Here is a 17,187-nt window from a genome sequence, read left to right on the forward strand (position 1 = left end):
GGACACTATTTATAAGTCATTCTCTTCCTCGGCAAGAGGAAATTCTCCTCACGATTCAGTTAAGAACTAAAGACTCTGCAAGCAAGATCCAATTCGTTGAACAGATCGCAGGAGGTGGACCACAGTTCACTAGCCAGTTTCGCATTATACGAAAGAAAAAGAATTTATTGTCCGGCCACTCCCACCGAAAAAGTACACTCCCGATGTTTCCTGAAGATAAAGCAAAATGCAAGTATTCATGAGCCTATGCAGTAAAACTCCTTCACAAAATAATGCTTATACGAAGGGACACTTGGATGAGATAATATATTTTTAAAAAAAATTAGAATAATTATTAAGAAAAAATATGTGAGAGAATTTATTATAAAATTTAAAAAAAGATTAAAAATAAATAAATAGTTTGGAAAATTTAATTTTAAAAAACTCGTCATAATAATGTTAAAAAAAATATGTGAGGAAATTTATTATTAAATTAAATAAAATATATTAAAAAAATAATGACTGTATTATTAAATTGAGGAAAAAATAGAGTAAAGTGAAGTAAAATTTTAATTTAAAAACCAAACAAAACCGTCTGTGAATGAGAGCAGTCAATGAAACATTTAAGAGATGGTCTAATTGAAATTAAGCATGCTAAAATCGACAAGGTACTCACTGCCCGAATGGAAGAACATGGACCCACGACGATGCAAAATAAAGATAGCCGTGAATTATTATGCATGGTTTTGTTTAATAGGTGCGATCTAATGTCGAAGTTTATCAATTTAGCACTTTCAAAGGATGGCCGTTAATACTGAAATTGAATATTGATTACTGCTAGAATATGCACTCCATCTTGTTTGACAAGTAATCACATTTCGAGGATGTGGATTTATCCCAACAATATGGCAAGGAACCATACATGACAGAAACATGACTTGCTTTCTCCATCAAGCCAATTTGCCGTTGAAGTGCATAGGAGAATAGCAGGAGGCAGACTGCAAACAAGAAATTATTTCACAATAAAAGGAAAAAAGGATTAATTCTCGGGTGCATTATATCAAACAGAAAAGAAAGAAAATTCTCTTGCATACATTTGGAGTACTCATAAACTTGAGCAAACGGATACTGCTTTGATCTCAAGAAGCACTTGCCCATTACAGCTTGCCCGTCAACCTGCATAAAGCGCACCCAAAAGAAAGAGGTCAATAAATGCAAGTTTGAAGCCATGCCTAAATCTTTGAAGTAAATATCACAAATTTTGTTCATTTTCTCAGTTAGGAGCATATATTCCTTCTATGTGACTAATTAAGGAATTCTCAAAAATCATCCAGACCGTGTGATTGCAATATTTATTCGCTGTGCACTCCAAATTGAACCCGTATAGGGACCATTGTGTTCATAGATTATATGGTTGTTAACATGACCTCATATGAATATCAGAATATGGGGAGGGAAACAAAAGAAAGGATCGTGCAATAAGAAAATTTTACCCGTTCGATGCGTAAATGATGTCACATTCACAATCCTTGAAGGCACAGGGCTGTTTATGAGAAGAGGCAATAAAAGCTGGGTCAAGCAGAATGCACAGATGTCTCTCTGAAAGATTTAAGAATTGTTGTTAGATATGAACAATAAGCAAACACCATTTGACTTTTTGACATAATTGTTCACCATGTTTCAGCATAAAAGAATACAGAAACAAAGCAAGAAAAAAAAAGGGAAAAAAAATCATTACTCGTTGTATCCTTCAGCTGTCTTTCTCAGAGAAGTTGCAAGTATCCCAGCATTGTTTATTAAGAGTTGGACCGAAGAATGCATATTTGAGTGCTGTAACCACTGCTGAAGAGATTCTTTGAAATGAAAGATCGAGCGGAAGGAAGAGATGTCAACTTCAAAAGCTTTGGGATGGGCCTCCTTATTCAACATTTGAATCGTTGCAGCAGTCTGGGGGCACCAAAGCATAGTGTCATTTTGAGATCACCAAAGAAAAGCCTAGATAAAATTCTTACAAGATTTTATTAGATAAATGATACAATTGATAACGTATCAGAAGTTCATCCAACTGCAGAAACAGAAGGATTTTGATTTTCAGATATTATGGAAACCACTTATTTTTCATTAAAAAAAAAGCAAAAGAAAGAAAAGGATGCAGTTTCTTTCAGCTGGGTGCAGTTCCGGTTTTCCTTGAACTAAATGGAAACATCTCTTTTATGTCAAGCAAGTAAATCGTGTTTTGTTCGACCAAGTCTATCATATCGAATAACATTGTTGTTCTGTGTCTTTGATATCAATCTCTAAAGACTATCACCAATTCAACTTTATACAGTTCTTTCAACAAACTTACAGTAACAACCCTCCTAACAGTTCATGCTCCTGAAAAATTTCGAAAACCTTCCCAACAGAATTATCATAAAAAGGAAGGTTCCATAATTTCAGTATCTTCTTTATTATGAAACAATTATTTGGAGAATTTGATCCTGTCCATAGATCCATGATAAATTCATGCCCAACTGTAATATGAACAGCAAATGATAAGGACTATAGTTACAACTGCAAGAAGAGATTTATCTTCCCATAAGTCAAGGCTGGTTCCAAAATGAACGACTTAATTACTTCTTGTTAATATCAAGCTTATTTAAACTAAACCAGCCTGCAAAGAAGTAACATCACAACCTCTAGAAATATATCTGCATCTCATTAATAGTAAAAGATGAAATAATATGCATATTTAAAATTAAAAAAAAAAAAAACCGAATGCATGTGATCGAAGAAAGACAAGTCCTAAAATAACGATTTCATTAAGGCAGTATTAAACTCTATCCACAAGTAGGAGTTTAACTTGAAGACGACTAACAGTCCAGTTCTAAACAAGAGTACACAGGAAAATTGTCTTCTTTCCATCAGATTCCCACAACAAATGCTAAGCATGCAAAATATATACCAGTTTTCAAGAGTTATCCATCCAGCACAACAAAACCGGAAGCACAATCCGAACAGATCCATCATTACCATTACCGCAACATATTTGTGCAAAGAACAGGAAGAGCGTGAAGAAAGGATAGAACAATAATGAAAGTAATGAAGTACCAAGAACAATGGTGAAAACAATAATGAAAGTAATGAAGTACCAATAACAATGGTGAAACCTTCATCTGAGAGAGCTCAGGCGGCAGCTGCACCTAAACCTGATGTAGCGTGCAGCAACCAATCAATGCATATAATTTTATACCAATATGAATCATGAAACAAAAAAGAAAATAGATAAAGTGATTACATGTGTAAAACGAATGGGTGCTTACACCAGTGATAATGCGGACAGGTCTAACGGGAGATGTTGCTAGGGAGTGACGAGAGTAAGAGTAAGACTTTCGAGCTTGCAGGCTTCGAACATATAACTGCAAGGGTGAGGTGATAAGAGCAATGGTCCAAAGAACTGCCATCCTCCAAACTCTACCGAGCAAGCAAAGAGACAAACTTCTCTAAACTGCACCCTCATCTAACTGACTGAAAGAACTGGCATTAGATTGGCAAAACCGAAACCAGACTAAACAAGACACGGAATTCACTTTTTCACATATGAATCAAAGACCAAACTCACAAACCATAACAACGATAAAAGTTTGATGGTTCTCAAGGGCAGATAGAAACAAGAAACAGAAAGGCACATATATTTATAGATGAACAAACAGATACAGCTGGAGCAACATAACAGTGACATCTACAGCAGGAGTAATGGCTAAATAATTAGTCTACCCATGTGAAAGTAACATGACACAGAACCATAGCTGTGGAACAAGAAGCTTCAAATTTAAGGTTTCAGCGATGGCGCAGACACCCACAAACACTCCCATGTCCTAAGCAGTAAGAATTTAATTAACAACAATTGGATCACACAAAGCATGAGCTGATGCATGCAATGGGTGAAAAATCGTCTTCACTCACCTTGAAAATCATCTTCACCCACCTTCCTCGATTTGAAGTAAAACTTCCGACTCTCCAGTCCCATCATTAATCCTATCTCGATCCCCTTCCCCTTCACCACCTCGTATTGCCATCATCTCCATATTCTTTTCGACCTCCAGCTTCCAAGCCCTGACCCGCTCTGCTCTCTCGCCCCATCCTTCCTCCAGCAACCCGACAAACCGGTCCTTGATCTCAAGTAGTGGGTCCCTATCAATCAGTTCTCCATCCTTATAGGCCTCTCTCAGCATCGCTGTCTTTATCCCTCCCTTCAACGACATATAGAATATCCCAGAGTGCCTTGTGAATGTGCTGGAGAACGCATTGGAGAACCTGTAATCCTCAGTGAACTTCCCTATTATCGGCACAGGAATCCTCTTTAACAGCGAGAGGGAAAGCAATTCGTGAAAAACCCCGACCATCCTCTTCTCCATCTCCGGCGACGCTTGGTCCAAGTGCGATACATCCTCGTATGGGGAGATGTAATCGAGCTCCAACCAATCCCGAACCCACTCCCTCATCTCCTTCTTTAGGAAAAATCCTGGCGGGAGCTTGACATTAAAGTTGGGCCGGGACCGGATCCCGGTCATCGTCGACTCTTCCTCCGCCTGCCTCTCGATAGCAGACTTCGCAAACTCGGGGTTCCATGAGATCAGCTCCAGGAATGATTTGCCCTCACCCGGGGAACCGACTAATCGGAAGTACTCAGGATGCCTTGGGACCAAATCAACCAGGAAATCGTTCGGTAACCCGAACTCTCTCTTGACATGAACCAACTTATCAGTGCTGATGACTCGGTCCTTGGACATCATCAGCAGCTTACAGAGCTTGGACACGATCAATCCCTCATTATGGGAATTGATCAGCCGCTCCTTCTCGAGGAACTGCCGGAGCCGGGCGCTTGGTCGAAGGAACTGCACGAGGTCAGACTTTGGCCGGATCCGATCGTAGTAGGTGTCAAAGAGGCCGGGGTTCTGGTCCAAGAAGGTCCGTACCTTGACATTGAGGCGGAGCCTCTCGCGGCGCTTCTCAAGGTATTGGAGCGGGATGACTTGGCCCGGCTCATTCAGGACCTCGCGGACAACTCGGGCAGAGAGCTTGTAGCGCTTGTCATTGTCAATCGCCTGGTCGAGCTTCGGGTCCTTCCGCCACACCACTCTGAGGCTCGAGATGGACCGCCCCAGGTGGTGGGGATAGAGAAGTGCAGAGCTAAATCGGAAATGGTGGCGGAAGTGGGCGGTGACAGAGAGGGTTCTGAAGAGCATTTAGGAATTGGAGAGCTTCTGATGAAAACCGGGACGCAGAAGAGGGAGGTCTATGGCGGCGAAGCTCCTATGGAACAAGAAAAGAGGAATATCAACTGTTTATAATATATGCTCGTACATACATTTTCCCAAAAAAAAAAAAAAAAAGGTAAAAGATATAGGCAATAATTATTATTCTTTTTGCTACTATCGTCCCCACAAATTAAATTATAGTCGAAGAAACACGTAACTTACGGAACACTGAAAATTTAACATTGAAAAGAAAAGTTTTTTTTTTTTTTTCAAAAGGTGTCTGCCAAATGCTTCGAACATCTCTTACTTAGAAATTGCTCATGATCTTCGCACAAACTCGAGAATGACACTCCTCTCTTCTTCGGAAACTCCCAAATTAAGGATTTTTATTCTAAATTATATATATATATATATATATATATAAATGTAGGAATGCTAGTTTTACTTCAACTACAATATGAATAAGAGTAATTAAATTTACCTAAAAATAATGAAAAAGAGGTCCAGTGTTCGATTTTCGTGAATGATAACTTTGCACCATTCATCTCCCTCATATCCTATGTTGTACATACATCTTTACGAATTATTAGATCTATGAATTCCAGTAATCCGGAAACAGTCCCGGGTGTAGCCTTTGATTGGGAGAGGTCCCAAGGCAGAATTTTCATCCAGATGGGCAAAAATGTTACTTGACATAAATAGTGCATAAATATTTTTTTTTTAAGAAACGCAAAATACTAATTTTACATAGTTTTATAATAAAATTTAAAAAAAAATTCAAAGTTCAGGGGGCAATTGCCCTCCCTACCAATTAACTGGCTCCACCCCTGGCTCGAAGTGTATTGCCGGTTAGAAATAAAATTGAAAGAAATCTAAGATCGAAAAGGCATATGTAATAGATTAGTATACGCATGTCCTTTTAATTCTATGGATTACAACTCTTTACTAATCTACAGTTATATTTATATTCCCCAAAAATTCTAATTATATCTTTGTAGATGAAATTTTTTTTAAAAAAAAAGATTTTCGTCTATACACGAAAGAAAAAGAGATTTGACTATCCGTACCCTAGGAGTGTTTCCTTATAATATGCCAAAGGGCGTGATAGTGACAGTCTCTCCCATTGATCAGCAAAATACACAATTAAAATCACTAGTCACGCATGTATACAACGAATGGTAAATTCAGAAAATATATATAAATAATAAAAGGGCAATTATGAAATGTATAAAATGGTAGAATGGGAATTATGAAATGTATAAGAGTAGAATGGAGATTATGAAATGTATAAAAACAAAAGGGTAAAGTGGGAATCATGAAATGTGGAGAAATACTTTTTGAACTCCGTACTTTATATATGTATAAAAAAAGTACATATTAGTAGTAAATAAATTTTAATATATAAAATAAATTTATGAATAATTATGGAAATCTTAGCTATGCATATTTCGGTGAAAAATGTAAACAAAATTATAAAAGGGGTAATTATTGAATATAGATATATGTGTATATATACAAACATTTCAATCAAATTTGTTGAGTTATCATGAAATGTACGCAAGTCATTATTTATACAAACTGCAAATCTTTTTTCCTTTTCAAAGTTATGAGGACTACAATTCATTTTATATGATAACTCGTTTAAAATATTGAGTTTTCACAAAATATACTGAGATTATTATAAGTTGTGATAATTGTGACTCAAATTATGAAAAACTGGTAAGTTATCACTAATTATACTATAAGATTATTAAAAAATATACTAAGTTATTTCAGTTAGTGATAACTAGTCATCACAAATATATCAAGATCGTCACGACTCGTGATAACTAAGTTCAATTAGGGAAGCTTGTTTAAGGCTCGATTTAGGAGGTTATTGCTAAAATAAAAGTACTGAAATATAATTGCTGAAAAATATGTGATGATTTCAAAATAAATAATAGTATTTTGAAGGTTTAAAACTGCAAAAATTAAAATTACTACTTAAAATAGAAAATAAGTATATGAAATTTTTATAAGCATCTATTAATTTTTTTGAGAAAATCATGTTTCTTACAACTAAGATCGACCACATCATGCTTTTGAAATAGTTCGCCAAACACTAGTTTTGCTTAAAAATTAGTCAAATTAACACTTATACAGTCACCGCTACACTCCTAAACGAAGTCTAAAACAGGAGTTTCACAAAATGTATAGAGGTTAGTGCAGCTAGTGATAACTAGTCATTACAAAATGTGTAAATGTCATCCTCAATTACAATAATTAACTTCAATTTGTAAAAACTTGATCAAAATGAGAGTCATCACTACTAATGATAACTAGTCATCACAAAATGTATATAAATTATCAAAAGTCATAATAAATAAGTTCAATTAGCGATATTCAAAATGCAGTAGGTAGTGAAAACTAATTATTATAATATGAAAAATAACACAACAACATGATATTTGTATTTTTTCAGGAGATAGCACATATCATAACATTTTTCAAGGTGTAGCACAATTTGTTTTGTTTTCATTACACAACACCAAAATTTTGAACTTTTCACCATATAGCACCTCTACCAACTTCCCATAAAAATCTGGATGGAAACCTAATGTTGCACCCACACCATGAACACGTGCAATTATGGTGAAATCCAAACAAATGAATAAAATAAAAACCGTTCCAATAGCATTAATAAATTAGTAATTTTTAGGGTAGAGCAAAAAGGCAAATAAAGAAAGCAACAAAAAAAAAACAAGATATTTTTGTATGAAAATTTAAAAAATATCTGAATTGATGCTAAGAGAATGAGGGGGGTGTCCTCGTCGACCACCCACTCTAGATTTGAGAGATCCCAATTGGGAATCTCATAATGGAAACCTTATATTGAAATACAATATGTAAATGTTTGTTGTTGAGACATTTTTTTCGCTAGGATAAACTAATACAAAAGATTCGAACTTGACATCGCCTTTATTGATTAGGACATGATGCAAATCATGTAGTAATTTTGTAATATATGAAAATGACAATGCCTTATAATTGATCAAAGATTCTTAAATTTGGAAAACCACACCTAACTTCATTGTCCAAGCCCACGGGTGACCTCCATCGGTGGTTGGTGGACAACTGGATTGCCCCTACCCATTCTCCATGTAATAACTCGGGTTTTTCATTTCTTTTGTGATTTTTGCAAGTTCCATTTTATACTTTTTTTTATGTAGTTGTTTGGGTCCTATCAAGGTAATATGTGTATAGGGTTACGGTGCAATATTAGCTTTTTGTCCAATTTCTTATGAAAAATTGAGTGTTATGTGGTAAAAAATTCGAAATTTTTGTTATGTGTGGTGAAAAAGAATCAAATTGTGCTACCTCGAGAAAAAGTCAAAAAATCGTGTTGTACGATGTAATTTTTTCTTTTATATTTATTTTATTTAGTTTTATAGTCCCACCAAAATTATACATGTACAAGGTCTGAGTGCCACATCCGCTTTTCATCCATTTTTTAACAGAAAATTTATGATTTGTTGTGGCACTTAAAATTTTCAAAATTTTGTGCTGTATGGTGAAAATATTATGATATATGTGTACCTCGTGAAAAAACTCAAAATATCGTGTTGTATTGTATTATTTTTCAATCACAAAATATGTAAATGTTATCATAAGTCACGATAACTAAGTTCAATTAGTGATAACTTGTTTAAAACAGGAGTTTTCACAAAATGTATAAAGATAATTACCAGTAGTGATAAGTAATCACCACAAAATGTATAGATGTTATCCAAATTGTTATAATTAAGTTCAATTTGTGATAACATATGCAGAATGAGAGTTATCATAGCTAATGATAACTAATCATCAGAAAATGTATGGAAATTATCAAAAGTTACAAAGAATAAATTCAATTAGTGATAACTTGTTCAAACGGCAGTTACCACTAGTTATTTAATATTACACAAGTCATGGAAACTAAGCTCAATCAGTGATAAGTTGCTCAAAATTGAGAATCTTCACAAAATGTACCGAAATTATCACAGTTTGTGATAATTAATTATCACAAAATATATCAAAATTCACAAGTCATTTTAACTAAGTTTAAATGGTGATAATTTATTGAAAACCGAAGTTACTCAAAATGTATTAACATTATCACGAGTAGTGATAGAATGTATTAACATTATCATAAAATGTATCAAGGTTCTCACGAGTAGTGATAACTACGGTGGTGTTTGATTGAACTTAGATTTGATTAAGTGTTGAAAATTAAGTGCTTCACTTTTAAGTGCCCAATAAAATAAGTAAATTTTAATTAAATTCATCAAATGGAGCTTCAACATTTCACACTTCAGCTTCTATATATTAAAAAGTAATAATTGATTGATTATCCAACACAAAATCAAGAAAAAGGAAAATAATAATTTTGAGAAAGAAAAAGGAAACCCAATTAATCTGCTCAGCCAACCTTTTCCCCCCTTTTTTTTCTTTTGAACGACAATATTTTATTGAAAGTACTATAATTTACATTGAGATGCCAACTAAGCCATCGACCACAGAACCAACCAAGAAACTACCAACTAAGACACGATTGCTGATCAAGGGACCAGCCATGGAGATCCTTATTAAACAAACCCACAAACCAAACCACACAACAAACATGAATGGATCACACCCTATGTATTCCAATCTTATCTGATCCGACTCAGCACAAGACATGACTAACAAAACTTCACTGTCAAAGGCCATTGTTTGTTCATGACCCTTGCGTCGAGGCCATGGGGTTGCCATTGGCAAATTCGATCGGGCTAAACAGTTTGGTCGTTGTCGACCAATATCATATATATACTCTACACAGTTTCATCTAATGATTCATAATAAGTTCAATCTCATGAATCATTGTAAGCCTAGTTGAGTAATTGTTACGCTTAGTAAGTACATTCTACTTTTAGACATAGTATTGCATGTTCTTTTGTTATTTTTTTGCTCTGAATATGTTCATTGTTCAGTAAGTATTACTTGCAGTGCAGTATCTTTAGATGTTCCGGATTCAAATAGACAATAAATGAATCCTAATCGGATTCAGCAAAAAAATAAATAAATCAATAAAACAAATCAGAAAAATTTGGAAATTTTTAATTTAGATACAAATTCAAAACCCTAAAATATCCTAGACTCAAAATTAGAACTTTCTTTTCTAAAAAAAAATAAAGAATGTTAAGATTTTAGGAAATAAAAAAATTAAATCAAATACAATTTGAAAATAATTGTACTTTAGTTTTAAGAGATAAAATAAAAGAGAAAAAAATTAGAAGGATAAAACTATTGTTATCAGATCCGGGAATCGACACCATATCCGATCCGATTCGCCTGAAAACCCAAATTGCAGATTTGAACTGCCAGACCCATTAAACTTTTTGAGCAAAATTCCATTGAACCGGCCGATTTTATGGATTTTTTATTTAGTGTAAAAATTGCTTGGTTGTATAAGGATTTGAACTCATGACTTCTTACTTCCCATACTAGCACACTACCAACCAAACCACCACTATTTTCCTGTTCTTTAAACTCTACTTTTAAGTACTTATTAAAATTCAATATTTATTTTGGTGTAAGAAATATTAAATATAGATATTTTCTTACACTATTCTTATATTTCTTTGAAATCATCATACTTCTATCTTAATTATCATAATTTTTTAATAATATGAATATTTATTTTATTTTAATTAAACGTGCGGTCCGATCCATCGAACCCCCGGTTGGACCCATAAACTCGTGAACCCATACCCCTTCTGGTTCATCATCCGGTTCGATTCTAATAACACTGAATAAAACAATAGTTTCACTTTTAATTTGTGATAAATATATATATGAATTATTGCTATTATTACTCTCAACGCACTACGCAGGCTATTTAATAGGGGTGTGCAAAAAATCTCAATAATCCAACCGTATTGTAAAACCATTCTATTTTGAACTAAAAAACCAAATTTATCGGTTTGAGAAATATTCGGTTCAGGATTTCAAAATGGAAATCAGTTACGGAACGATTACGATTTTCAAAATTGAAAAACCACTGTTGTCCCGAATTTATATATTTATAACATTACTATATATATTATATATGAAAATTTGGAAATTTCATTTTGATAGGAGGTCAAAAGGTCAGGTAAAGGGAATAAAATTTCTAATTTCAGTTTTAGATGTACTTTTTTCTGACTCTTCTCTTTAGATACATGGATGAATGTTCTTTAACTTTTTATTATTATTATTATTATTATTATTATTTTTAGCGTTTGTAGTATGTGAATGTACGGAATATAATGAAATCATAATTTCGGATTTTTAAAATTTTTTTCCAATATCGGTTTGATTAATCACACCATAAAGCCAATTATTTTTCATATGGTTTTATTCCTCTAATTCGGTTTCGGCTACGGTTCGTGAAATTCTTGTCTTGAAAATTCGGGATGATGACGGTTCATGCTAGAAACCATACAAAACCATCCCGTGCCCTCCCCTGCTATTTACAGTTTATAGACCGGGTTGTTGCAGCATGCTATTTTTAACTTATGTTACCATGCAGGCGTCCAAACCATTAGCACAGTTCAGGTCGAAAATGGGTTGACCCCAAGCTAATGAATAACTGCATATATATACTCGGTCATCAGTATCTGTCCAGCGATCCATTTATTAACGAGGCCGCACTTCGCATACAATCCGGACCCATCTGTTTGATGGGCCATGCTTGGGCCAGCCCATTTAAGATCGTACTCCGGGCTCAGCGTGGCCCATGAGCCCAAATTGCAAGCCTGAATATAGTTATTTATCGGATAGGATAGGATAGGATAGCATATCGAAATGGAAACCTATGATAGTGCTAACTGAAATTCACCATAAATTACCTTCAAGAAGGTCAGCAACAGTTCCATCTATCAGAGGCTAAAAGTATTATTTATCTCAAATCCAAAATCTGTTACAACAAAGGTGTAGTTCCTTGTAAGTTGGCCAAAATAAAGGTAAAGACGGTTTCGGTGTCCCTGATGAGACAAGCTTTTGCCGGTGTTTAATCCTATCCCAGATAGCTCAAGAGTTCTAGGGTCATTCTTCCTTACCCGATTTGGCATCTGTCGTTTCTTGAGACGAAGCGGAGGACTTAGATTCATCAAACTCCATCAACTACATCATTTGAAAAGCAAGAACAATTAAGCAAGTCATCAATGTCCTCCTCTAACCCAAAAACTAATACCAACCATTTGGAGATACTGTGACAAACACGCTATATAGGTGAACACAAACTAATCAACTCTCAGGAAACAGAGAGATCATACCTGTTTCACGTCACCATTCCATAAGCAGTGAGCAGCAAGGAATCCTATGACAGACGGTACAATGTAGAGCAGTGCTGGCTGCATTTAGCAGTACATAGAGAGAATTAGTTTGATATTTCAAGTAAAAGTGAAAGAACTTGACCAATAAAAGAGACAAGTTCCCGTAATTTACCTGGGCAGCTTGAAACCAGTTCATGACAATAATGGTTAGTATCACACCGACAGCATACCCAAAAAATGCACTCTTAAAGTACTGGCTTTCTTTCCCTCTTGACACATCAAATCGAAGCGCCAATGCCACAAAGATACCTATATAGAGAAATACAAGATACACATCACATTCCATTTGAGATTGAGGAGATGACTTTCCATAAAAGAGATCATAGTGTCTTGCCTTTTGTAGGCATGCTGTTGGATGTTCACATAACATTGACAATTTATTAGTTGATAAGATTCTTTTTCTTTTTCTTTTTGAGCGACACAGATATAGAAGAATCCATTAAGAAACACCTAGAAAGGTGCAAAGAATACATGTATGGAAAGTTGCCCAAGAGAAAAGTCCAAGCCTTAAGAAGATAAAGAATTGGCAAACTCCAACAACGCATATATATTCCTGTCTATACCAAAAACTCACGGCTCTAAGAGATCTACCACCAATGGACAAAGATTCATGGGATTCAATCAAGCCAGCAGTTCCTACTCATGTCATATAATCCAGAAAATGGTAAGTGGAATTCAATCATTCTCCACTGGTTGCTAAGAGCCATTAAGTAGAGACCTTTTGACTGCTAAAATATAGATGGCTTTCCTATTCTCTTTAACTAAAGATTCCTCAAACTACAAAGACAAAGCATGCCAAAATAACCCTTTTTTGTCCATATAATGTGTCGCTGAGATTTTAGAATTCTGTGCCATCAACATTTCTAAAATAAATAGGTCTTCATGATTAAGAACTATCAGAAGCATTTTACATTTAACTAAAAAGGCTTTACCAGGAATAACAATATCTCCAAGGCCAAGCATGGAAAATGGCCGGGCTGAATCTGCTGTCGGAAACAGAAGCTGCATGGAAAACATTAAATCAGGAACATAGAGCATGCTTATTATCTCACACAAGCATATTACCAAAATGAATATAACCAATGCCAGTACCCAGACTGGATTAGCTAACTGACCTTTATGGGAGCATCAAAGGATTTTGCAACACTGACCATCACTGGAGTGAAGAAAACCCAAAATATATCATACACAAAAAGTCCAGCCTGAAATGAACAGATGAGATTTAGGAGCAATTAAAAAAAAAAAAACAGGGAGATGGTTGTGTCTTGTGTATGATAAGGAAATGGCAGAAATAAATCTTTTCTTGCATGGTTTTATATCTGCATCTAACTATCTTCAAGATAAGTGACAGATGTTTTCAGCTGAAAAATACACTTAACAGATCAATGACCTGATAGATTGCATTACTTACCAGCAGAATGGCACCAGTTTTGAAGGATCCAAGAGAGAGCATTTCAATCCCCTGCAAATAAGAAAAAGCAAACCTTCATTTGTCAATATTACAAATTTATCTCAGACAAAAAATCATTTTGTATCTCTTTTTCACATAACAATCACTAATGCTTTCCAATAAGCAACAACAGCATGCAGAGATGCCCAGATGTAAAATAGCACCACAAAGAAGGGGGAAAAAGCCTGGGTTTGTAAAATAGGCGCCTGTAGCAGGCAAGAACATAGAATCCAACACAAATCAGAGAGTGGCAAGAAATTTGGAATAACGTATATCTAAGGGCACAATGCAGCAGAGAGCATGACTATGTCTAAGATTTAAAAGAAATAATGATAATTAAGAAATCAAATGGTCACAACATGCTGAAAGATATGACTGATAAACACATATTCAGAACATTGGAATCATAGATGGCAACTGCAAACCTGAATGCAGAATGAGAGGCCCAAGATATTGTTGGCAAGCCAATGCTTCTTTGAGGCATACCATGCACAGAAGAAAGTCCCGGGGATGGCAGCAACAACCTGAGATCTAGTGAATTCTATCTCCAAAGCTGGGCAAGAGAAACATACAATAAACTCATAAATCTTGAATAATATTAACAAGATCAACTAATGCACTAACATCAATAGATTGACACATTCTTTCAACATTATTTTGCAGAAGAAAATATTCCAGCAAGATTGCTTTCGTATCCCATCCGCAAGTAAAAAGTTTAAACGAAAAACAATTAAAGGTGTTCACCATCCAGGCTTCTAGGCATTCGGCGAAGTATAGAGTTATAACTACAATAATATAAGTTGGGATAAATATCTAAATTGGTAAAGAATATGGACGATACATACAGCGGAAATATGGAAAGCGCCAGACAATGAGATCCTCATTCCAATGCTTCGGCAAGTATCTCTTAATAGCAGGTAATACAGTTGCCCTGTTAAATGAAGTATTGTTAATTTAAATTTATAATGAACAAGAAGAACGCCAATTAGAAGAACGGCAATCTGATAGAGTACATAAGATGCGGTGTAAACCCATACTAAAGAACATACGCAAGAGCAATGATCCCAAGCACGAAGAAGTAGCAGGTCAATACAGCATTAACCAAGTCCTTCGACAGGAACTTAAACAGCAAGAAAAGTGACAACAGCATTGCACTCCCAACAAATGGGAAGCGCATGGCATGCTCATTAGACATTGTCTCCTACAAAGCAGAAGCAAGGTAGATATATTAATCAACTGAAACAAATGTCAAAGGGAGAAAAATAATATTCCGGGCATCATTGCTTACAGTGGGTGGTGTTGGCTTGACAGATCTGTAGCAGCCTACGTAAACCGAAAGGCATGCAGTCAAAATGACATTTAGATTTGGATCCACCTTCATGACAAGCGGAGCCAGTGTTAATCCTGCAGGAAGAAAGAGAGCATGAAGCTCCAGCTGATTTGGGAAAATATATCATGCAGAGGATACCATCTTCCAAATCTAATTCCATCAAATGTAGCTAAGAAAATGCATGAACTACTTGAAGTTGATAGCAGAAAGATTTCATCAACTAGCAAGGCCCGTTCTGTACAATTACACAATACCAAACTAATACGCTATTTAAAGGGAAATGCAGAAAAGGCATCCCATCAGTGCATATCCTCTACACCTGCCGGCCCCATCATGGCAATAATAACTCTTCTAAAAATGTATTTTTCGCTAGCAAAACCAATGCACGAGAAGAACCTATGGCCTCGCAAATTGCCTAACCAGTCACCAACATTAAATGGGTAAAATCACAAAACAAAAGAAACGTTTATATGCCCAGAATTCTCCAACAGTATCGAAATAGTTGACGAGTACACAAGCCAGGGGAATGACAGAGCAGTATTCATTATTTCAAGATTCAGATGCTCCGACCGCAAACGATGCAGCGGTCACATCGAGTCAAAGCTAATTATCCATAAAGAGAAAAGGGGATAGGAACAGACCTGCTAAGGCGACATTTGCTATGCGCTCACAGTTCTTCATCTTTATCCTACACTGCACTTAAAACTGAGCAAGTCAGACCACTGAGGAATATAAATCGATCCAACAACGTCAATCAGACATCGGAAAATTCACCCCCGACACGGCCCTCCGCGGAGACTCAGTGAGGGGCAGTTGACCCCAACTGACATTGGCCCCAAGCCCTTAAGGCTAATATATTCACAACAAAAAGCAGACTTCCCCCTAAAACCACCATTTCCAAAACCAACCCGACTCAGCAATCAGGGCAAGAAATCAAGAAATTTACAAAACCCTATAACGGAGATCGTCACCTCGTTCAATTTGTCCGGGGCAACGACCGAGCGGGTGCGAGGGCGGGCGGGAGAAGTCGCCGGCCCGGATCAGAGATCTGCCGAGAGAGTGAGGGGAAGGAGGGGAAGGTGTTGATCGAGGCTAGGGACGAGCAGCCAGCCACCGATCAACAATGGAATCGAGGAAAGAGTAGGAGCTGAGTGAACGAATGAATTCTCCAATTAGAGAGAGAGAGAGAGAGAGAAGAAAGAGAAACGATGGGAATGAAAGATGAAAGCCCGCTGACTGTGTGGGCTGGGCCTGCCAACGGAAAACCGTTTCAATTCAACATTGTTCAGTTCAAGCCGTTTCCGTCGATTTTGATTTAATCGTGGATGAAATGAAATGAAATAAATAAATAAAAATAAAAATAAAAAAGAGAGAGGATTTTGTTCGGTTCGTGTCGGGACTCGGTATGTAATGAGGTTGGGATGTGATGGGATTGAGAATGGAATGACAGTATTCCTTTCTGTATGGTTTGGTAGGGCGTCGGAACTCGGAATGTAATTTCAACATGGTTCATTATTGCTTATGAAATCGGGTATTAATTTCTAGATTTTAATAATTATTTGTAACATTTAATTTAATTGTGAATAAATATTCTAGAATTTTGTAAGTTGAAAATGAAATGCAATTGGGTTCTGCTGAGAAATGGTATCACAATATGTGAGATTAGAATGTGACGGAAATGAAATCAAAATGATTTTCCTTTTTGTTTGGCTTAATAGAGAATAAAAATCTATAATTATATTTAACTTTAATATATATATATATATATATAGAAATGATATATTCCTTTATTTAGCAAAAAAAATATGTGGTACT

At 35.7% G+C, this 17,187-nt stretch overlaps 2 protein-coding genes across 10 annotated transcripts; both read right to left on the reverse strand.

Moving 5' to 3' along the window:
* Window positions 1-784: 784 nt before the first annotated feature.
* On the reverse strand, window positions 785-5,296 carry LOC116210910 (protein WHAT'S THIS FACTOR 1 homolog, chloroplastic-like). Of its 7 annotated transcripts, XM_031545045.1 has the most exons (7): window positions 3,925-5,295; window positions 3,282-3,486; window positions 3,111-3,167; window positions 1,718-1,926; window positions 1,473-1,578; window positions 1,074-1,155; window positions 785-977 (listed from the first exon to the last, which is right to left on the reverse strand). In XM_031545045.1, exon 1 carries the CDS (start codon window positions 5,205-5,207, stop codon window positions 3,939-3,941), a length of 1,269 nt encoding a protein of 422 aa, XP_031400905.1. In that variant the 5' UTR covers window positions 5,208-5,295; the 3' UTR covers window positions 785-977; window positions 1,074-1,155; window positions 1,473-1,578; window positions 1,718-1,926; window positions 3,111-3,167; window positions 3,282-3,486; window positions 3,925-3,938. The 7 variants fall into 7 exon arrangements, with proteins under 7 accessions (XP_031400905.1, XP_031400907.1, XP_031400909.1 ...); XM_031545047.1 differs by having other exon boundaries at window positions 788-1,155; window positions 3,282-3,377; window positions 3,925-5,296; XM_031545049.1 differs by having other exon boundaries at window positions 788-1,155; window positions 3,257-3,377; window positions 3,925-5,296.
* A 6,780-nt stretch (window positions 5,297-12,076) lies between these two features.
* Window positions 12,077-16,577, reverse strand: LOC116212414 (signal peptide peptidase-like). Of its 3 annotated transcripts, none has more exons than XM_031547017.1 (12): window positions 16,344-16,577; window positions 16,014-16,060; window positions 15,331-15,446; window positions 15,092-15,243; window positions 14,888-14,973; window positions 14,468-14,595; window positions 14,004-14,054; window positions 13,708-13,794; window positions 13,525-13,594; window positions 12,705-12,841; window positions 12,533-12,610; window positions 12,077-12,380 (listed from the first exon to the last, which is right to left on the reverse strand). In XM_031547017.1, the coding sequence occupies exons 2-12, from the start codon at window positions 16,051-16,053 to the stop codon at window positions 12,303-12,305; spliced, it is 1,023 nt and encodes a 340-aa protein (XP_031402877.1). In that variant the 5' UTR covers window positions 16,054-16,060; window positions 16,344-16,577; the 3' UTR covers window positions 12,077-12,302. The 3 variants fall into 3 exon arrangements, with proteins under 3 accessions (XP_031402877.1, XP_031402876.1, XP_031402875.1); XM_031547016.1 differs by having other exon boundaries at window positions 16,014-16,070; XM_031547015.1 differs by having other exon boundaries at window positions 16,014-16,065; window positions 16,344-16,576.
* Window positions 16,578-17,187: the final 610 nt, after the last annotated feature.

The sequence above is a fragment of the Punica granatum genome, chromosome 6 (genome assembly GCF_007655135.1).
Source record: "Punica granatum isolate Tunisia-2019 chromosome 6, ASM765513v2, whole genome shotgun sequence".
Lineage (NCBI taxonomy): Eukaryota > Viridiplantae > Streptophyta > Magnoliopsida > Myrtales > Lythraceae > Punica > Punica granatum.

What these genes read in the sequence shown, in the direction of transcription:
- LOC116212414 (XM_031547017.1), bottom strand. Translation starts at nt 16,053, where the DNA reads ATGAAGAACTGTGAGCGCATAGCAAATGTCGCCTTAGCAG. An exon ending in GCCTCTCATTCTGCATTCAG is followed by an intron (nt 14,055 to 14,467) that starts GTTTGCAGTTGC and finishes TCTTATTTGCAG; the next exon opens with GGGATTGAAATGCTCTCTCT. An exon ending in GGAATGGTGACGTGAAACAG is followed by an intron (nt 12,381 to 12,532) that starts GTATGATCTCTC and finishes CAAATGATGTAG; the next exon opens with TTGATGGAGTTTGATGAATC.
- LOC116210910 (XM_031545045.1), bottom strand. Translation starts at nt 5,207, where the DNA reads ATGCTCTTCAGAACCCTCTCTGTCACCGCCCACTTCCGCCACCATTTC.